At 41.1% G+C, this 23,038-nt stretch overlaps 2 protein-coding genes, 1 long non-coding RNA gene and 1 pseudogene across 4 annotated transcripts in view; 1 reads left to right on the top strand and 3 right to left on the bottom strand.

The window, feature by feature from the left end:
* Window positions 1–1,599, bottom strand: part of megf10 (multiple EGF-like-domains 10) — a 142,859-nt gene extending 141,260 nt beyond the window's left edge. For both annotated transcript variants that reach the window (XM_063210543.1, XM_063210544.1), the window contains exon 1: window positions 1,341–1,599. The gene's annotated coding sequence lies outside the window, so the exon portion shown is untranslated. The remainder of the gene's footprint in view (window positions 1–1,340) is intronic.
* An 882-nt stretch (window positions 1,600–2,481) lies between these two features.
* Window positions 2,482–22,880, bottom strand: LOC134458972 (TIMELESS-interacting protein-like). Its single transcript, XM_063211336.1, has 7 exons — window positions 22,807–22,880; window positions 22,435–22,599; window positions 21,612–21,699; window positions 21,162–21,237; window positions 6,426–6,548; window positions 3,655–3,835; window positions 2,482–3,023 (listed from the first exon to the last, which is right to left on the bottom strand). The coding sequence occupies exons 2-7, from the start codon at window positions 22,595–22,597 to the stop codon at window positions 2,965–2,967; spliced, it is 690 nt and encodes a 229-aa protein (XP_063067406.1). The 5' UTR covers window positions 22,598–22,599; window positions 22,807–22,880; the 3' UTR covers window positions 2,482–2,964.
* LOC134458971 (uncharacterized) lies at window positions 8,506–11,330 on the top strand (annotated as a pseudogene).
* Window positions 11,385–13,996, bottom strand: LOC134458970 (uncharacterized). The gene is made up of 3 exons (XR_010036722.1): window positions 13,750–13,996; window positions 11,814–12,010; window positions 11,385–11,568 (listed from the first exon to the last, which is right to left on the bottom strand). It is a non-coding gene; the product is annotated as an uncharacterized LOC134458970 (long non-coding RNA).
* Window positions 22,881–23,038: the final 158 nt, after the last annotated feature.

Below are 23,038 nucleotides of genomic sequence, written 5' to 3'. Positions count from 1 at the left end.
TGAAGCATTATCATGCATTCAGTGGTATAGGCCTACAAATTAAAAAGGGCTCAGAAATTCACCATTTGTTATGGGTAAATAGTAGGCTACTATGAGAGAGAGAGAGAGAGAGAGAGAGAGAGAGAGAGAGAGAGAGAGAGAGAGAGAGAGAGTGAGACAGAGACAGAGAGAGCGAGCAATGAGAGAACTCATTGGATTGGTTAACACCCCTGTTAAGTGTGACTTCTATGAAGGTTTTTTTTTTCAGCTCTCTGGGACAGTAGCACAGCAAAGGCTTTCTATTGTGAGTTTGGCCAATCGTTTTGTCCACAACTGAAGCAAGAAACAGCACAAATTGAAGTGAATTCCATACATGTCAACAACTAAAATTTCCCTTACACGCGGCACGCGATGTAAACGCAGTTAGCGATGATGCATGCGACTAGCGATTTGGACGAAGATCCTCGCATATCGGCGTGTCATAACGCATCGTTGCGCACATGTTCTGTTACTCACCCGATGTTACTCACAGGATGTATTTACTCCAGGAGGAAAATGCGAAGGAAATTCAAAATCGTAATTCAAATCGTTTTTAACAAAAACGGATATCGTTAAAAAAAAAAAAAAAGTTTTTTTTTTTTTTTTTTTTTTTTTACATTTTCGTAAACTATGGCGGCCAAATTTAAACTATGGCGGGCCGCCATAGTTTCCTCAATGTATGGGAAACACTGGAGAGAGAGAGAGAGAGAGAGAGAGAGAGAGAGAGAGAGAGAGAGAGAGAGAGAGAGAGAGAGAGAGAGAGATGTTTGTATAAAGCTGCCCATTGAAAATAGCATAATTCAGATTTGTTTGAAGTTTTGATATTATTCTGTTCAATAAAAACAACGTAGGCTATGATAATGTTATAGGCCTATCTGATAATGACGCAACACAGCCTAATGTCCATAATTCACCAGTTCACAAGTGTTGCCATTGAACAAATGAAATTTAAAAAGGCTTGGAAGTCAAACCACGAAGCACATAGGCCACCTCTTCCAACTTAAGGTAATGGCAGCAGCAACAACAAAAAAACATGTAGGTCTCTTAAAATCAAATTCAAGACGCAATGCAAAGAAAGCAACACTAGGAAAGTGCCATTTTAGTACTTAATTCTAGCCTACGTGATTTCAAGAGTCTACGTGTAGATTGGTGGTGTGTGTTTGTGTTTCCTTGTTAAGCGCACATAATAAAATGTTTATAACAACGCTAAGCATCAGGTGCAAACTATGGAAGGCACCGGTGCACTCCGCAGCGCGCATTGCTATTTAAACCATGATGCAGATGCTGTTGAGAAAAGTTGTTTTCATGCGAACAAAACTTACCTTATGACGAAAATCTATCGATCACACTCATGGATCCAAGGTAAAGCGACGGCTGTCAAATGAAGTTTTGTAAATGACCCGTTTGCCGAAAGAAATCAGAAGTGATGAAACCAAAGAAATTCCACCAAAAGAGTCAAGGTAACGTTAAGTCCTGTGTCTGAAGTTTTTCTCACACAAAAAAAGTTAAAAGAAGTTCCAAACACAGTTGGTGCACACCTCCTCTCTTTCATGAGGGAAGATTTGAACCTAGTCCCAGTCGGGAAAGGAAAACACCAGTTCAATGCTTGTCATGACCTCATTACGGTGCAGCCAATGGGCATGGCAATTGGGATGAAGATGCAAGTGAATGCGAAGACATCCACACGGATTGTTTTTGTGATTTGTGTTTTTCATACAGAATGAAGACAGACTAAGTTGCCTAATCATACTTGGACTCTGTGACCAAGTATTTGGCAATTACTTACTTTATTTAGGGGAAATTGTAGACTATTTAATCTGGCAACGTAATTGGTCTGATTGAGAATACCATATAGCCTACCTAAGTAGCCTACCATATACCTATAAGTGCTGTTAGAAACATAAAGCAGGGCTATATGGAAACGAATTTAAAATGGTGAGACATCATCTTTCTTTTAAATGTGTTTTAAAATATTACAATCCCTGGCTGCGATGTCTCAACACGCAGACGGGCATCTCACTGCATCAGGACAGCCTACTTCAATGCATCATTCACGAATTCAGCGCCCTCTGTCGTTCAAACATTTTAATGGTTGTCAGGCCCTGCAATGGTTTGAGCATCAGCAGTAGTAAACAGATTGATGGTCATTACAGTTAGTAAAACAGGCTAGATATCCTGATGTAGATTCTAGACAGCTGAGTTTTATTGTCACACATCTTGGAAGCCAAATTTGAGCATAACCTCGGTGCATGCACCCAGACTTTATGTCAATCATTTCATCTTTTCTTTTTCAAGTCAAGTCAAGTCAAGAGTATATTGTCAAAAATCTATGTAACAGGGTTAGCACAGAAGCACGATGTACACTGCCCACATAGCTTAGCCCATTAAGAAATACAGCATCTAATGTTTCTTACAGATTCAATAAGAGCAACTGAAATTCCAGCTGTTAAGAAGGGCCAATGTTGATGTAGGCCTACTGTATCGGCCTGCAGTTACAGCTGCCAGTTGCAGCCTTGTTGCTGGTGTATGTAGACGTGAATGAACTTTGCAATCGCTTTGCTTTATTTAGCAAAGCAAGTCTGAGGTTCCCTGATCCCATTTGGTAATCAATACAAAATTATTCATTTCATTGCCTGTTTTGACTCAATCTGCCCAAATGCTTATTGCTGAGCTTGTTATCTTTACTGTAAAGCCTTCAATCAATCAATCAATCAATCAATCAATCAATCAATCAATCAATCAATCAATCAATCAATCAAAATTACTTATATAGCACATTATCATACGTAATTGTCATTCAATGTGCTTCAAAGAATTCTGGGTGAGTCCGTCAGCGTCCACTGTTCCGGGCAGCAGCCAGAGCATCCACTATATCTGCGGTGCGGCAGTCTTCCACTGAGATGAGCTGATAAGAGATCACTGTGTTGCCCCATTTCCCCATCATCACTACAGGACACTCTGGATCAAGAGCCTTCTCTGCTGGCAGAGCGGTTGTCGGGGAGATGCTGTTTGGGAAAGCAGAGGAAGTTTGACAAGAATGAGTGCAGACACAGGCAAACCCACGCAGGTACGCAGGTGCACAAACACACACACACACACACACACACACACACACACACACACACACACACACACACACACACGGGTGCGCCCGCACACACACATGCGCGCACACACACACGCACACACACACTTCCATTATTTATAACAAATTAAATATTGTAACAAATCCGTTACAAATAAAACAAATTTACTAGCCCTCCAATTAAAGCTTTAATCTAAAATTTTTGAATTTATATTTATGTTGAGTTTTAAATAGGGCCTAGTCTCTGCCAGGTAGATCAACTTAATAGTGAAATACACTTTCTTTTCCTCTTTTTTTCATTTTGATAAGAAATACTAATACATTTCTCCAGTCAGCTTCTGCTGATTAACCCTCACCATCATTTTCATCATCATCATCAGCGTCATCATCATCGTCATCATCATCATCATCATCATCATCAGGATCATCATAGTCATCAGCGTCATCAAAATCCTGATCAAGATTGACTTGTCTGGAGCTGTAATATTTGAATATCACCAGTGTGTGTGTGTGTGTGTGTGAGTGAGTGCAGTTCCTGTGCTCATATTCACCAGAAGTGGTGCTCACCCCCTCCCTCTCCCTCTCCCTCTCCCTCTCCCTCTCCCTCTTCCTCTCTCTCTCCCTCGGGTGGCTGCAGTCAGAGCTGGATATGGCCCCCTCACATGCTTGGTCCTCAGCCTCCTCCAGACCCCCCGGCATCACACAGCCCTGCTGAAGACCCCGCACGGAGCCCTGCGGAGACGGCAAGAGGACAGTACTGTACTGTACTGTTTCAACTACAGTAGGCAACATGACCCTGAACAAATAAAACAGGCAGTGTATAGCAGTGGTGTAGTCTACTTTTTTATGGAGGGTATACTGTATATTTGAGCATTTTTTGAAGTGGGTGTACTGTATATATTTGTGCTATTCAAAATAATGGATCAATCAATCCTAAGTGGGTATACTGAAATCCCTGAAATTTAGAAGTGGGTATACTCCGTATACCTGCGTTCTACATAGACTACACCACTGGTGTACAGTATACGTGAGGCCAATGGTGAAACACGACATGGATAATATCGAACTTCCCCAAGTGAAGCATTACCAGTCAAATGTCAGCCTTTGTTTCTGTTATTGAGAAAGTATTCGCAATAATTTGAGAAGATTATTTTTTTTAATCTAGCCTAACTTTAATTTATAGAGTTTGATTCCTAGTGGGAAATGTGGTCTTTACAAGTCACTTGATCATCCTGCTGCCTGATATTTATCTTCAGTTCATACTCATACCGAGGCAACATGAACAAACAAACAGGCAGTGTAGTATTAAGTGGGATGAGAGATAAATTGAAGCACAACTCATGGATAAGATGTCTAGGCTGATCTACCTCAACTCAAGTGAAGCCATATCAGTCTACACGCAAGCAGAGTTGTACAAAGTAGAAGTACTCTAATGAATGTAAATACAACACACTAGTGGTTTGATACATGGTTTCAACTTTGTAAAATCATACTACTAGTGTTGTAACTGCATCTGTAAGAGTAGGCTACTTCTACCTCTACTTTATACAATCTCTGATCCACATTTAGAGTAATTTCATTTAACAACATTTTAACCTTTATTTTTTATATCGTCCTTTCTGATATGCAGCAGGGTGCCAGAATTACCAGAGGTCTCTGCATACTTCAATAACTAAATCATAGCATAGTAATAGTAAAGAAAAAACATGTAATGCACTTAAACAAACGATAGAGAAAACAGTCCAGCAGGGGTCACTGTTTGTTAAGGAACAGTCTATAGCAGGGGTGGGGAAACTTTTTCCTTTGAGGGGCCACTTCAAATTCCTCCAAGGGCCATAGAAACTCTCCAAGGGCCCTACTTTGAACACAAACCAGGATTTCCCCCTGCACTTTAGGCCTATATTGAAGGCAAATGTCATTTCTAAGATACTTTAAAGGGACACTGTGCAGGAAATGGTCAAAAAAGGTACTGCAACTATGCTGCTCATTGAAACTGGGCTGCCTATTGCCAAATGTGATCTTTACATGAAAGTTTACAAAGTAATAAACAAATATTTTCTAGTATGGTTCAAGTACAGTCATTTTTGCCGCTAAAAATGGCTATTTTTGGAAATTCAAAATGGTGGACCATGGAGAAGATCCCCCTTTTCATGTATGAAAAGTGCAATTTTTCCAGTCATAATGAATACTTAGAATTTGATGGTGGTGGTAAGTATTCATGAAAAAGGTAACATTAGTGAATGGGCAGTATGAATTTTGGAAATAAACAACTAAAAATCTCACACAGTGTCCCTTTAACAAAATAAATATGTCATAGTTCATGAAGCTACATAACGTCAAAATTATGTCAGGGGGCGTATAATACGGCCTCAAGGGCCACAAACGGCTCTCGAGACATAGGTTCCCCACCCCTGGTCTATGGTGTCATTACGGACATGTTCAGTTTCATCCGTATGGGTTCCTTTCAATATGTAACCTCCCGTTCTCTGCTGTTGCTCTTGGCCTGGTGCTCTGTGGAGAAGACAAAACCACTTTTGTGGGAATTTGATCCATTCAACATTCCAATTGCAAATGAGAAAATTACCTTTGTATTGTGCTTTAGTGAGATAATAAATAAAACCTTTATAGTCAATAACATCTTGCCTTAAATAACGAGGTCGCAAGCACAAAGAAAGGGAAGGAGGTTAGATATTGAAAGGGACACAATATCGTCACTGACTGGTTAGCATCCCTCATAGCTGTACAGAATCCATTGCCTGTATTCACCCATTTAAGTCTAAGGCACCTTCAAAAAAAAGCCTGCTTACTGCCTAAGCCCTTTTTGGGAAAAGGTGGCCTCTGCCAACTAAAACCTATATATCTCAGCCCCCGAAGCACATAAAAACATCAAGTACAAAGCTTGGAACCTCATCTTGCATTATATTGGTTCATTCAGATCTAACATACCCACATTTTTAATTTAAAAAAAAACAAACTCGGAATGCAGCGTATATGTTGCTCCAGGTGTCAAAGGCTAAACATCATAGCAGCATCAGGATAAGATGGGTTTAAGACTATATCGGATAGATTAATACAGTACATGATATTTAGCAGACACTCATAGCCAAAGTGACTTTAAAAAGAAGACATACATACATGTCTGTATAAGTATAGAAACAGCTCACCTGTCTGGGAAACAGTACTTTTTTTTTACATTTTCAAACATTTTACCCTGTATGTGTCTATGTTAAAAAATAGAAAAGGTATCTGTTCCATGTGAAACTGGACTTTGTACACATCCCCAAGTGCTGAACAAAAAGTTGAGAGTTAAAGGTACCTGTACCTGTATGTCTGGCCTGTGCCCTAGGTTCTCGAACTGGGAGACGACGTCATCAAAGGTGTGCTGGGGGTAAAGTTGGCACGCCCAGCTCTCGATCTCCCCCAGGAGAGTATGCAGATCCTCCACCTGAATGGACAGAGCTTTTCTCACACATCATCACAGCACTATGGGAGGCCAAAGCTGCCAGGTACAATGACAATCAGAAGAGACATATTTTTGCAATTTAACTTTCAATGCAGCAGTCAATTGTAGTGCCATAACTAAAATTGAAAATTAAAATGTTCCATTTGGCTTTTCATTTTCATGACAAACACGAGATGGTATAATAGTGCCAAATATTGAAACGTAAATGGTGTTTGGGAAAGTTTGGTCCGTGTACTTTTTCGTTCATTCATTTTTCTATTTTGGAATGAAATATGAAATTCAAAAAAGGGTGCAACTTCTTGTTTTGATACAAGCAGAAATGGCTGTGTTTTGTTTTCTGCATGTGTTACTTCATACCATAATAGCATTATAAAAAATGACAACATTTTTGATCGTTTTTCAATTTGTGATATTTGGCTATTCATTTATTGAATTTCATTTGACTGACCCCTCCCCCTCTGTTTACCCGAAAGGAAAGTTTGCCGTCTGAAACGCATCAGAAAAGGTCTAGCTACCAAACGACACACAGAACAGTAGCTGGAGCCAGAGACACAACAGAAAAATAATAGAATGATGAAAAACATTTTTGCGATGTACAGGCTAGTAGGCCTATGCGCAACACGCGTGATGGTTAGGCTTGTATTGGAGCGTGCGTCCGCCTTATAAAATGGAGATGAACTTCCCTTTATGTTATGGACTCAACTGTATAGCCTAAATAAAGGCTAAAGTCTCTGGAATCAATAACCTATTATACCCTTTCACATGTAGTAATATGCATTAGGGAGCAAACGGTCCAAAGCAGTGTTCTCACGCAAACTGTTGCGTATTCTGGCAAGTGTAATGAGCTGAAGCACGCACTCTCCATACCAAGTTTTACGCATGTTGAATACACATTTCGCTTTGGTGTATTTGGAACATTAGTGATATTGTTGGAAAGCAATGTGTCCGGGTAGATACACCTAAAGGCTTGAGATGAACTGTGAAACTGATGCTGATCGTAAGAACTGTCAATGTTCTCGATGACAGTTGGTCTACCCCTTCCCATCGAAGATATCTGTCCCGGTCGCACAGCTGCACTTCTGTTGGATTAGGACGCTATAATAGGCTATATGGCCAAATACAATCAAGTGTTAAGACCAGGCCTAAGCACATGAAATGTTGTTTCGAAAGTTAAATTGGTTGATAAGTTTAAGTAAAAAAAATAGACAGTAGCCTAAATCATTCTTCTACCCCCCTCTAGGACGCCCTACTCAATGGTGGTGACGCGTATGCACATGCTTGTGGCGCTTGCTTGATATGGATAGCTTAGCCTACTATGCAACCATCTCATGACACAAATCCCTCGCACAGTCATCACAGATCGACCACATCGTTGAAGTGTAGCAACGTTCTGTATATTGCATCAACAATGCCTGCAAAGTCCGTTTGCCTCCAAAGAAACCATGTAATGAAGGCTAAACCAGCCTTCCAGGATTTACTCTCAGGTCACCCGAATTCTGAATAAACAAAAGACGCAATTCAGAAGGACGTTTTTCTTTATTGCTTTTCTCTCTTTTCTAAGATTCAGCGTTTTATTTTCAGTACCTACAAAATATCAAAATATGGCGCTTGGTTCCATTTCACAAGTGATATTCAAGCGTAAATCATCATAAACGAGTCCTTATTCCTTTCTCGTGTGATATCCGAAATAGAATAATGAATGAACGAAAATATACACGGACCGAAAGTGTACATCCACATTTCACTTTGACTTTTCTTTTTCCTCTCAGCGTGCACAATGTGTGCCAAGATGGAAATTCAAATGAAAACAGGTTCAGTTTGCTATTGGTCCGTGTATATTTTGGTAATTGGATTTTCTGTTTTTGAATGGGAATTAAAAAACAAAAAACGAGTGGTTTATTTGATTTTCGTTTTAAAGCCCAAAACCAACAATTGAAAAACGCAGCATTTTTCTTTCATTTTCATTTTTTAATTACACTTTAAAAAATGAAATTCAAAGTCAACACAAACGGAAAAACGGACCAAAACCAAGCATTATTCATTATCCTCGCACCGGAAGTTGCCATTCAGACTGCAATAAAGCGCGAATAAAGCGATAATAATGTCTTTGGAGCCCTACTCAGAAATTATTCTAGAATTGGCTAAACAAGGCCTATCATCGTCAGAAATCTCTGCGCGCATTTCAGTGGAAAGTGGGGGCGGAAGAGGATTTTCAGCCCGGAATGTGCGAAAGTACTGTGCTGACAACTGCGTAAACTTGAGGGGGTTGCCCGAGGAACATCTGGAGTTGGAGGTGGCAAAAGCCATAGCCGAGGTATGAAAACTGCACTTGTCTTCTTTGATGGGCCTATGTGCATGTGCAAAGCAATTTATTTCGATTGGTATGGTGAAAGCAGGTCATTTGTTGTTTCTAGACGGGACCAACATTTGGCAGAAGGATGATGAAGGGGTACCTCGCCGTGAAAGGGGTACATGCTGCAGAGACTCGTATAGGATCAGTGCTTAGAACTATACACCGACCTTACAATGAAGCAAGACGCCAGGTAGGCTATACAAATTCAAGATGTTTGAGCGGTGTGTCACTTATCTACTGGCGTACTTCTGTGTCCCTAGGCTACTTTATAACCATCGCAATTACTAAGACATACACTTGTAGATGAAGCTGATGAGAAATCAATTCATGGATCAATGATTATAGTGCGCATAGGATAGCCCTGAAGTGTAAGGTCATCCTGCCTCCCTCCAATGCGCAACCCCACGCTGCCACCCAGTGGCCATATATTAAACTGTATATAGGCCTAACATCAGCATCCTTTCTCTGGGGTGGGCCAATGGCCCTAAAACTGAACATGGATCATCCTCTCTCAAGGTTATTCAACAGCAAAATAATTAATGGGCTAAAAAGAGTCCAATTGGCCACATCCAGACTGAGCCTGTAAGTTAAAATAGCCAAGCATGAAACTGACTCAAGTAGGCTAGCCTAAGGTTAGGTGTAGCTGTGTCCGGATCTGTTGAGGATAATGTTGAAGCCTGTTTTGTCACATTATTTTTGTCTTCTTTTAGGGTGCTCGTAACCTCAACCCCATACCATACCAAGCCGACTACATGGGACAGAAGATTCATCTGGACCAGAATGAAAAGTTGCAAATGTTTGGGGTTACACATGTTGTAGCCATTGACGGCTATAGCAAAAAGATTGTTGGTCACTCCACCATGCCCATAAAAAATAACCTTACCATCTATGAAGATGTTTTCAGGTAACATTGTGTAGTTTGTGCACATATAACAGTATTCAATCATTTATATGAGCTAAGCCCGATGCTGGCGAATATCAATATGATATCAAGATTGCGATATGTAGACTGTGATTTTGGATGTCCTACAAAGAAAAGCTGTAGTCCCCTATAACTGACAGGCTCTTAAATACTGCCACTGGAAATGGTATCCATAAGCGAATGTGACAATATGCTGTCAGCGTAACAGTTAGCCTACTTTATAGCCGAATCATTTACATTTTTAAAAGAATGATTTTGAATGGTTACATATGAAAAGCTTTACTCAAATTAAAACCAACTTTTTCATCCAATAGGCCTGCAATACTAGCTTATGGGATGTGGGACCAGGTTCGCGTGGACCACGGGAAGGAGTTTTATTTGACGCTCTTCATTCAGGAGCTGCTATCACCTCATCGCTACACTCAAGAGAGAAGACCTTACTTGCAAACTCCATCCACAAGGGTACAGTTCAGTATGTTCTATAGTTGCTGCATCAACACACACTGTGGCTATCCCTGTTGAAATTATTTGTTAATATGTGTTATTGTTTATTTGAAAACAATAATTTGTTTTAACAGCAGTCTTATTTTTCAGAATTGCAATGCTTTCCAACACACTTACTGTAGAGAAGTCTGCAAAATGTAGTGTAAAAGACATTTTTTCATTTGACCATTGGAATAAATTAATGTTTTTTTCCTCATATTCAGAATCACACAGTTGAACGAATCTGGCCAGAGATAAACAGCCGTGTCAACTACCCCCTGAAGAAAGCCCTTCTGCAGTTGGTGGACCAGGAATTGCTTGACATGGATGACAGTCTTGTCAAATACTGCGTGTCCTGCCTGACTGGTCAGCTGTGCCAGATTGGTGTTACAAGAGTGGTGGAGTCTTGGAATGCTCACCGTATTCCAGGTAAAATAACCAGTATTGCAAACATCAGACGAATTAGAACAGAATAAAAACAGACACACATACAGTAAGTCTCAATGCCAACAGTATCTTTATTTTACAGGAAAAGGCACACCAAACGACTTGGCTGGCGGTGGGTGTGTCCCAAAAAAATCCCACAGGAGCTGTTGCCTCACTCAGCTGAAGCAGCAGAACTTTACAGACAGCAGCTGGGATCCACCCTAACACCACAATCTACCTTTGGAGTAGATCCATTTTTAACAGAAGAAGACAAACTAATGTCTGAGAACCAGTTTGCAGAACAATATTCTGACATTTCTGAACTGTTGTCTAGAGCAGTCAACAATGATTTCACACCATACAAAGAGGCGCTTCTCTTTCTCATTACCACAACTCGGCGCAATGTGTAAACATTTGTGTTGGGATTTGTAAAAAATGTAAGAATGTAAATGAGTGGAATTAGTGGCAGTGGGCGTATGAACTCTGACCCACCTAAAAAGAATAAAACAAAATAAAAACAAACACTCAGTACTCGGTAAACAAAATAAAAACACTCTGCATCACTCGCTACTCGGTAAACAAAATAAAAATACTTGTTTGCGAGTACCTGTAAACAAATACTTATTACTCCTCTTCAAAAAGAGACCTCAGGACAGACAGTGCCTCTGATAGGCCCTTAACTTCAAACATGCTGTCTCCTTCAACACTTCCCCTACATTTTGCACAGGTGTCGGAGTTCCTATGCCACTCCTCCACACAAGTTTTGCAGCCAATGAGGGTTTGGCAACACTGCGTGAAGATTGGCTCTGTCATCAACTCTAAAACACAAAATGAGAAAGACTTGTCAATTAATGCATGTGTGTCTTCGGTTAAATGTTCTTGGTGTATGGGTTGTGCATTATGTAACAACTTTGTTAATTATAAGAATATCTGTTACTGTACATCACAAAAATAAAGTGGCTGGCACACAGCAAACATTGGTTAGATACTATAAAACACAAGTGTTTATTTGTTAATGAAATTGTGACACACACCATATAAAATAGATCCATTGGGTACTTACTCAAGCAAAAAGCACAAGAGAACCCATGCTTAATGGCCGGTAGCTGTGATTGAGTCAGGGTCAGTCTTTTAACTGCAGCCAGATCGGTGAGCTCCCTGATTGCAGATGTAACATCTGGGAGACTCTGAGATGCAAGAACCAGCTCTTCAATTTTTTCGGTGACCTCGGCAATGCCTCCAACCTCTTCGTTTTTCCTGCTGTTTCACAGAGGATATAACACACAAAAAATAGAGGTTAGATATGTACTTGATATGGTGAACAGGATTGATGATGGCGGGGTAGAAGCTTAACCTTTGCAAAAAAAAGTATTTGATTTATAAAATAGAGCAGCCATTTAGGAAGTGTATTTGGCAGGATTTCATACTTTAAAAAGGTATACTGTATAAGATTGTGGCCAGCATAGGTATTGCAACTATGCTGCTCATTTAAACTGTGTTGACTATTGCCAATTTTGATCTTTTCATGAATATTACTGAATAATAAACCAATATTTACTAGTATGACCAAAGGACAGCACATCTTGCAATGTCTATTGTTGGAAATTCAAAATGGCAGATCATGGAGAAGATCCGCCTTTTCATGTATGTAAAACACATTTTTTCCAGTCATAAGGAATATTTAGAATTTAATGGTGGTGGTAAGTATTTGTTAAAAAGGTCACATTTGTGAATGGCCAGGATGAATTCTGGAAATTGACTACTAAAATGTTACATGGTGCACCCTTAAGGGGGACTTTGTTTATTAGTGGCAGACATGGTATAAGGGAATGCAAACCCAATGTATGGTGTGGCCTATACAAAGATGGCAATGGCAAAATTGTCTGAAAAGAGAAGTAAAGATTAATAGGTAACACTTTACTTAAAGCCAACATTGTAAGCGCATTTGTAACGAATTATAACGCACATTATAATTACTTACAACGTATTATGACTACACTCATAATGCTTCATGATGCTTTATATTAACAGTTATGAATAACTATGAATCTAGCTTATAATGCTTTATAAATCCAAGGGTGTCATGAGTGCTCATGACTGGCTATAAACTATAGGCTGCCTGATGGGGCTTATAGTACATTTTGAGTACCCATACCCCTCTATGCACAGACCTGGATGATAAACTGTCATAAGGTCTCATACGATGCTATAATATTTCATGTGAGATCATAAGTCGTCAATGTGTGCTCCAAGTAAAGTGAAGTTCATATGGATGCATCTATAATGCACTGTATAATGCACATCTATAATGCATCATAATGTACTGTAAGCCCCATCAGGCCGCCTGTAGTTTATATCCAGTCATGAGCACGCATAATACCCTTGGATTTATAAAGTGTTATAAGCTAGATGCATGGTTATTCATTACTGTTAACATAATAAAGCATCATGAAACATCATCAGTGTAGTCGTAATGCGTTGTGTGTAATTATAATGTGCATTATAATTTCAGTTTATGGAGTATGGCGTGCTCTTATCCAGATAGTTTGTTGGCTTCTTGGGTTTGGGTGCTCTTTAGTCCAAGGTATAGTACTTAAAGGAGCAAAAAATGAGAATAAATTCTCTGACTAAGGCACTTCAAATTAAAATGTCTTAATTGAAATTACAGGTCCTACATGGACATATTAAAAACAAGGCCCACGCGTAGCGGCATGAGTGCCTTCTTCACTGCCCTGAAGAAGGCACTCATGCCGCTACGCGTGGGCCTTGTTTTTAATATGTCCATGTAGGACCTGTCATTTCAATAAAGACATTTTAATTTGGAGTGCCTTAGTCAGAGAATTTATTCTCATTTTTTGATCCTGGGTGCATTATAATTTGTTATAAATGCGCTCATAATGCGCTATAGATATGGGCTTCATAGAAAGTGTTACCGATTAATCTAACAGAAAAAAAATAAAGCAACAAAGAGGAGCAGAGTTCAGTGTAAATGAGCCTACCTCATTCTCCTCCTCTTGGTGCCCTGCAGGTCTGTGAAGTCTTTTTCTGGGACAGCAAGAACTTTTCTGGCATTTTGTCTCCAATAAGGTGACCCTTGGAGTAGGAGTGGAGGCCAGGAGAAAACATTTCAGTTGAAGTGGATCACTCATTCAAAATCAAAAGCACAAACTCAAAACAGAGAAGCATAATGTATGTTACCCACCTGTTGTTCCCTCCGATTCCACAATAGCATTCCCCTGAGAATCCGTCAAAACCAAATTCTCCGGACTCCCAATGGCTTCCTTCACTTTGGCAGCGATCCCCTGAAGAGATAGCCTGGTTCACACCAGACGGTGTATGTGTAGCTTTGGCGCCCCCTGGCAGAGCAGAGCTTCACACACTACCGTCTGGTAAACAGCCATAGAGCACGCTCCGTCTCCAACCAGAAAATAGACGGAGCATTTATTTCTTAAATATAAACGGTAACTCACATTGAGGAGTCACAAGACAGATTAGAGACTATATTGACTCTTTAAAGATTAACAGGAAGGTTTTTGAAGGAATTTGTTGGTGAGGAGGCCGTGCAGAAGCAATAAATTCTCAGCCTATTTTCTGGTTGGAGACGGAGCGTGCTCTATGGCTGTTTACCAGACGGTAGTGTGTTTAGCTCTGCTCCGCCAGGGGGCGCCAAAGCTACACACACCCCGTCTGGTGTGAACCAGGCTACTGAAGAGAGGCCTCAGCTTCCGAAAATCTCACCATGACCATCCTGCTCACACTGAGCTTGCCGCTAAGTGCCTCAGCAAGGTACACGGATCTGGATAAATTAAACAAGTACAAATGATAAGTAACAGACGGGCCAATGAAGACCCAGGGGAAACAGGTGGTTTAAATACACAGGGAGGGGTAATCAAAACAGGTGAGAGACAGGTTTCAAAATTAAACACAAACCAAATTCCCACGGAATATGTCAGACCGCATGGCAAGATAGGGCATATCACACAAGACATAAAAGGGAAACATAAACAAACCAATGGTTTTGGAATCTAGGCCTATTGGTAGAAGAATTCAAGTGCTCAGTAGCCTACTTCAATACAATTACATGCCTTTTTCCACTAGGCCACTTATGTCAACAATAACAAGATCAGAGATCAGTATCTAGTCTACAAACAAAAGCATGGGTAATGGTGCTTGTGTACAACCTATTATAGGCTACATAAGCTTATCATTTCATAGGTGACTTAAAAGTTACCTTTGAAACGTTTTGTTTGAGGCTCTGGGGAGAGCAGCGGCACCCAGCAGTGAGCCACTGGTCACTGTACTACTAGTCGGAGGCCTTGAGAAGGCAAAGCGTTGCCCCGTACTTGATCCTGGGGCGGCGACATCGTCCTCCCCGTGAACTTCATAATGCCCCCTTGGACACAGGTCCAGTGAGCTGAACATTCCTGACGAATCGCTGGCAAATATCGCCACATTAGCGTCGTCTGTAAGGTACAGACTGTCAACGGAGACCTAAAAACACAAAAGTCAAATACAATTAGCCAACTAGGCCTAATATTAGCGGCATCACACGTTTCAAAACCATTTATTCAATGTGATGAGGGTAGCGATCCGAACTAACTGGCCAAAACTTAATTAATTATTTCTACTTGAGTTGAAAAAAGAGCTACCATGGCGAACACAGTAGGCTAGGCTAGAGGCTCTGATATTACTATCATTAGGCATATAATTATTCGTAGTATTGGTGGTATAGTGGGTGGTAGTTTACTTACCTGGAAGATCCTGCTCAACTTGAGGACCGTCATGTCCTCTTCACGCAAGCTTACCCGCTTACTCTTCCTGAATAAATTGTACTGAACTTGATCCATATTTCTCCAACTCCTGCTGTAGTCGTCGATGCTATGCTAGTCCTTCTTCAGTCGCGGTTGGACCATTGACATGTGCTCCTGTCTGACTTCCGGTGCGAGAAAAATGAATAATGCTTGGTTTTGGTCCGTTTTTCCGTTTGTGTTGACTTTGAATTTCATTTTTTAAAGTGTAATTAAAAAATGAAAATGAAAGAAAAATGCTGCGTTTTTCAATTGTTGGTTTTGGGCTTTAAAACGAAAATCAAATAAACCAGTCGTTTTTTGTTTTTTAATTCCCATTCAAAAACAGAAAATCCAATTACCAAAATATACACGGACCGCTATTTCCTTTTCATTCCTCTGTTTGCATTTTCATTTTCAAGACCAGGACTTGCAAATGACTCATTATGTTAATGAGATCAATGTGGGTGGGGCTCTGGTCACGTCAAATGAAATGCGCAAGCAACCCAGAGAAGTTCTGTGAAGATCAGAGCCATCTAATATCAGAGTTACGCCACTCCCATAGACCTCTATGGACCAATCTTTCCACAGCAATGGCGGCTCTCATGGAGCCTCACGGAGAGTTAACATGGAAATCCCCATTGACTTTAGTTCTATTAGAAGTTACTTAGTTCCAGGAGGTGGCGGTATAACACAGAAAATGTGGTAAAGGTCATGTAATTTGTTTGTACTTAATCTTTGTTTGGTATGTGATGGTTCTGTGTTAGTTTCCAAGAACAGAAGTTTACTGTTAAGAAACATTTTAATCAACGCGAATCACATCACCAACCGACTTCCTGGTCCCCGGTTTGCGCAACTCTGTTATTAGATGGCTCTGGTGAAGATACTTTGACGTCACCGTAGCCCCAACCACATTTTTTTTTCAATTTATTTTTTTACTTTAGTCACAAATAACTCGTGTTTGTCATGAAAATGAAAAGCCAAATGGAACTATAGAATTTTAATTTTAGTTATGGAAGTACAATTGCACGGATACATTGCAAATGACATTGCAGCTTTAGCCTCCCATACAGCACAGGCATAGTTTTAGAATTGCATGTGCTGTACGTCATTTTATTGTGTTTTCATACATTTTATTCAATTCACAATGATACATAAACTCAAGCATTGTATATTATGTGTAACTGATTGACAATTAGACATGCTAAGAAAAATAGTCAGCCAAAATGAAATAAAAAAACTATAGTGAGTATATGGACCGCAGTTGTAAAACACAGCAAATTGCGAATACAGACAAGTTACTCCCTTTAACAATTGGCCGTAAACCTGCACATGTTGGGTGAAATACTTCAACAAATCCTGCCATCCAAACCCATCTATCAAACCGGGTTCAAGTACATGCACAGATGGCCGGTGGCAGGCCCGCCAACAGGGCTCATCCACCAATAAGATGGGAGGATTAGCCGGCCCGAGCCAATAGCGGCTGCCGGCGACACATGATTGACATGCCTGGCCAGGTGCTATTTTAAGAGGCAGTCTGAGGGCTTTTCAGTAATCCAGCTCGGGTTTGGTTTTATTTTGAGCTCTCCCTTAGGCTCAGGCCTTGGAGGAGAGAGGTGGGGGGCACAGACAGACAGACAGACAGACAGACAGACAGACAGACAGACAGACAGACAGAGTAAAGGAGAGAGAGGTAAAGAGACAGAGCAAGGTTTAGACAAACAGGGAGAAAGAGAGGGAGACAGGCAGACAGACAGAGTAAAATAAATAATAAAGAGAAAGAGGTGGAAGAGATAGAAAGGTTCAGACAGACAGAGAGAGGGAGAGAGAGAGATGTTCATGCCTTGGATGAGAGAGACAGAAAGAGAGGGGGCAGCTCATGTCTTCTAGCCAGGCCGTGCCCTCTCTTAGTGACGCAACACCTTCAGCGTTGCTGCTAGTCAGGTCAAGAGCAATGCAAGTACTTTCTGAGTTCCCGACCCGAAGAGAGTCTCGAAGAGATTTTAAAGTCGATGATAATCAGGCTACATGTCTTCTGGAGAGAGAGGGACAGAAATTGATAGAGATGCTTCTGCTTTGGAGGAGAGAAACACACACACACACACACACACACACACACACACACACACACACACACACACTGCACACAGACACACACACACACACACACACACACACACACTCAGCCCCAGCTGGCCACTCTACTCCTTTCGGATTACAGGTACACACTGTCCTCAGCCTTACTGCCTGCCCAGCCCCCTCCTCCAGCCACCCTGTGAGTAGAGTAGACTAGAGTCTAGCGCGTCCTCATGTCCTCACAGGGAACACTGCTTACGCACTTGTGGAATTAGAGCAACCTAAGAAAGAAAAAAAAGAGCCCTCGTCGCTTGCTGCTGTCGTATAACTACTACGGTACACGTGTGGGTAACACACAGCCCTGGTTCACTGACTGACTGGGGCCCTAATCCGGCGCTGGCTGACACCTTAGCTGGGGTAGTAGCCTAACACATGGGGCAATAAAAGCAGACTTATACTAACACACACACACACTAAACACACACAAGCTACTGTGTCTGGTGGTCGGGCTCTTGAGGTGTGGGAGAGGGTGGGAGAAGTGAACTTTGTTGTTGACCTGCCACTGTTTTTTTGAAAATCCCTTGTGATCTACGTACATGTGCTTAGTGCAGTTGTGTTAATCTAGTTCAAATGTGTAGGCTAGTTTTCAAAGTGTGGTGATAATCTGCTACTTGTGTCTAATGACACATGAAGAACATGTGCGGTGTCACCACCGCAACACAGGTCACTATGGATGACCAGCCTGTGCATCTATCACTGTAGACGGGATGTGCATCTATCACTGTAGGAGTGATGGAGTATACACACATACGCACACAGTCACACACAGTCACACACACACACACACACACACACACACACACACACACACACACACACACAAAAACACAAACACACAAACACACATTTGCAGAAATACCCAAATGTTGCACACTCACAGTTGCATGCACACAAATTCAGAGTACACACACACACACACTTCCTATTGCGTCAGACATACTCCCACAGTATGCACAGTAGCCCACACACACACACACTTCAACTTGCTATTGCGTCACACACACACACACACACACACACACACACACACACACACACACACACACACACACACACACACACACACACACACATCAACTTGCTATTGCGTCACACACACACACACTCCCACGGCTGACTCAGAGGATGAGGCTGGTGCCCAGGATGTTGCGTGTCAGAACAGACATCCCATCCCATCCCACCCCAGTGTGCCAGGCCCAACAACGCATCTTCAGCGACCCAGCCAGTTCAGTCTCTATGGCAACAGCATTTGGTTTACCAGACGGGCGCTCTCACACAGTAGGCTACTACACGGATGTGAATGTTGGGCCCAGATTTCCAGATGGCGTTTTTTTTTTTTCCAGAAGTGCTGCATGACACGTAGGTAGATTAGTCTGGATATCCCAGAGAGAGAGACAGAGGGGGTGGCTTACTTTCATTCATAAAAACAGCTGCACGAGCGTAAACAGCTGACTAGACATAATACTCTCTCTCTCACTCTCTCTCTCTCTCTCTCTCTCTCTCTCTCTCTCTCTCACACGCTGCACACACTGTAACCACATAACAAAATCCTATTTCAACACTATCCAGTTACTACAGTTTAGTAGCATATGTGGTAGTCAAATCCCATTGTTTAATTACACATTTAGCAAGTAATGAATTATCATTTAAGAAAAGGCCCCTCTTATAAGTGTGTTATTGCCCCCAATAGCAATGGCCAAGTCGATATGCCTTACTTAAGATGTCATAGTTGTGTACTACTATGGTACTTACGTTTTTTTGTCTTTTCATCAAAAATGTTTATTGTGAATGGTTAAGATTTTTCAACGAATAGCAAGACAGTCCACTAGTGGGACAATATTACGTAAGGGTTAACGTTCGGCGAGAAGGTCGCTACCGTGGAATAGCAGCACGACAGAGAGAATCTTTAGACCCCGACGCGGAGCGGAGGGGTCTTGTTCTCTCTGAAGTGCTGCTATTCCACAAAGCGACCGACTCGCCGAAAGTTAACCCGCTTATTATATGGATATACTTAAATGATTCACACATGGCGGAGACATTTCTTTAGACCTATTTAATGTTAGGATTGTTGCTGCGCAAAACAAAACAGTGCCGTTGTGGAACACCGCTAGGCAACAGCTAGGTAGCCAGGACAACAGGTGTTGTCTATCACAGCAGCTGATTAGAGTGACAAAAGACCGGACCCCCTGCGGAGTGATATGAAACATTCGCTTTAGCCACTGACTTGTATACAAGCCAGTGGCTTTAGCAGTGAACGTCTTGTTGCCATTGACAGCGGTAGCCAGGACAACGGGTGCTGTCTATCACAGCAGCTGATTAGAGTCTTGTTGAAAAGTCGCTTTAGCAGTGAAAAGTCTTGTTGCCATTGACAGCGGTCTGTTATAGACCAACCCGTCCGTTATCGAAAAATAACAGACGTCCGAACGTTGGGGAGCCCCGTTGAAATGAATGGAGCATTCGACAGATGACGTCACAACCATATAATAACAAGAGTTCTCAGTGTGTGAGCATCATGTTTTCAAGTGCGACGCATGCACACAGGTAGATTAGTCTAGATATCGACTTAGATTAGCCTAGATATTCCGAGATGACAGGAGGCGGCACACTTTCATTCATAAAAACAGCTGCAGCAGCACTGGGATGGCTACTAGAGCTAATCCTCTCCACACTGCATACACTCGCCTATAGTTTGGTAGCACATGTAAACAAATCCCATTATGTTTTATACATTTGGCAATAATTATAGCCTAATGATGTACCCTGTACCATCAATGGCATGCTTTGCTATGAATTTAAAAAAACGTAACTATCAAGTACACAATTAAGACATTACACAGAGTCCTAAATTAAAACAAATTAGCCAATTCCATTCTGGTAACAACATCAAGGGCCATGTCTTCAAGCATTCACGTTCTCTTGGTGTAAGTAACATGTTTTTGAAAGTGTCACGCAAGCACACAGGAAGATTAGTCTAGATATCGACTTAGATTAGTCTAGATATTCTGAGATGACAGGAGGAGGCACACTTTCATTCATAAAAACAGCTGCAGCAGCAGTACTGGGTTGGCTAGATCTAATCCTTTCCGCTCCCCACCACGCAACAGTTGTCAAGTAGCCTACACGCACTGGAAACCTCCACCCATTTATCTTTTATATCCAATTATATACGCAAGCCAATTATGTAATATTTGAAGGCTGTACATTTGTGTATAATGTAGGGCTGATACCGGTAAAGAAACAATGTTGTCTGAAAAGATTTTAATGTACCTCAACTCAATCGCTTGCACACTAGTTTGAGGCTTTCATGGTAAATATTTTTTTGTTTGTCATTAGAGTTACAAACAAAACATATACTTTGTAGCATTTTTTTTGCTAATGAAACAGCCTATTGCTGACAACTGACTTTGTACAAATGTAGTCTGCATCCTTGAGTGATAGATACACCACTATAATAAGACAGAATGAAAACTGTATGATCCTTGTCTTACCTCGTACCCCTCTCCTTTGAAGGATGTGCTGCAGAGAACACTCCATAGACGACAAATGCCTTTTTCAGACAACAGCCTGGGATAAAATAAAAATGTTTTTGATGCGTCAACATACCAGTAATACGCCATCCTTCTTTCCATTTGTGCAATAATTCAACTCTCCTCTAGGTGGCGCCAATGTATTAAAGGAAAGGTATTGAGGGGTACAGTCTATCTGGAGGCTGTTAGTAGTATGCACAATGATTCAAGTGTGAGCAAACTGATAAAATAAGAAACTTTTGAGGTATAATTACACAGTGTAACACAAGCACATGGTGAGGACAATGCTATTTTCCTCTCTGACAAAAATCACCACTCTCAAAACAATATGAATGTATGAAGATATTCCCATATCCCCTAGTGAATGGTGGACAACTTGTGTACACTATCTTGTGTAACTTGTGTACTAACTTGTCAACATCCACATCAGCTGGTTCCCTCCACATAGTCATGGGCTCTTCTTCCATTTGTGAGAGGAGTATGCCACCGATCTTCTCACCTGAAACGATATGACAGTTTGCATGAATTTACAGATATTACGAATATTGTTGTGCAGCTTGGATGAAATGCCCAGGCAAAGTTTTGGACACAGGATGATGCTTTTTTGCCTATTGAATTAAATATCCTACCCTTTGAATTGCATTGTATATACAGTATCATGTATGCAATATATCTGTCCTCAGATGGTGCACTTGGGCACTGCGGGCACTATGCTTCAGTGTGTAATTTATACGTCATACGCACTGAAATATAAACACTGAAGAGCACAAGTGCAAGTAAAGTTGAAATCCAGCAAATGTCTTTTCCTGTTTCTTCCATGCCCATTCCATGTCGCAAAGCCATATAACAGTGTTGAAGACTAAAACTACAGTTTGGTACAGTGAGGTAGCTCTTGTTGTGCATTTGTGTGCACAATGTGCTACTAAAATCTATAAGTTTGCTTTAATATGACATAAACAATTGGCAATAATTGGCATACCAATATGAATGCTAAATAATATCAATGCCCAATCAATAAAAGACCCTATCTTTTACATTAATAAGATGAAATAGATTTTCATGCAATCCAAAATTGCAAATAGCTTTGTCCCTCCCTATGCTATTGCTATTTGAAGTTTTATTTTTCATACCTGCAAGAACAATCATTGTGCAAATGGCAGATAAAACCTACTGTAAAGAGAAAAAATGCATTTCCATCCAAGAGACCTGAGCTTGGCTGGCTTAGACAATTTACCCCCAATGTCGTCTGCGCTCGCCTCTGATGGTGAGGGCTGTTTCCTTGGTAACTGAGCAAAGATTGGAGACATAGGAGGCGGGAAAGGTTGATATTTTTCATCCTGGAGGTCTCCGTATGAGGGTGGAGCAGCAACATGGTAATGCTCCTCAGGATTTTGCATGCCTGTAAGTTGAAATGGCAGATTAATCATATCTTTCACAGACTCGTCTGGTAAATAATGAACACACAATACACTACGAGAACGAGTATCCTGTTCAAAACAGCAACAACAAAATCGGTTCAAATGTAACCACTCACTGAACAATTAGGCCATAATAACAATTTGTAATATAGACAACAAACACTGTCTACAGTTATTTGAATGCCTACCTCCCCTTTGAAACAGTCAGGATGTCCATGAAACTGTTGCACGGCAGGACAGCCTCGAGTGGAAGCGCCGCGCGCTGGACCACTCCAGAGCTCTACATCGCCAAACAAACTCCACGCGGTCGCCGCTAAGCCCAGGGACATAATTACGCATGCATGTGCGTCAGGTTGTTGCTGTTGTGTTCTATAAATATGTTATCGTGACAGCACAGCAGTGTCTGCTGAATCTAACAAA

The sequence above is a fragment of the Engraulis encrasicolus genome, chromosome 11, assembly GCF_034702125.1.
Source record: "Engraulis encrasicolus isolate BLACKSEA-1 chromosome 11, IST_EnEncr_1.0, whole genome shotgun sequence".
NCBI classification, from domain to species: domain Eukaryota; kingdom Metazoa; phylum Chordata; class Actinopteri; order Clupeiformes; family Engraulidae; genus Engraulis; species Engraulis encrasicolus.
This window is presented reverse-complemented; position numbering and strand designations above follow the sequence as displayed.

Bases quoted from the DNA above. Each gene is read 5' to 3' on its own strand.
- LOC134458972 (XM_063211336.1), bottom strand. From the start codon at position 22,597: ATGCAAAATCCTGAGGAGCATTACCATGTTGCTGCTCCACCCTCATAC. The intron at 21,700-22,434 runs GTAAATTGTCTA...ATATCGTTTCAG, and splicing joins GAGCGCAGACGACATTGGGG to GTGAGAAGATCGGTGGCATA. The intron at 6,549-21,161 runs GTAAGACAAGGA...CTGTCCATTCAG, and splicing joins TCAAAGGAGAGGGGTACGAG to GTGGAGGATCTGCATACTCT.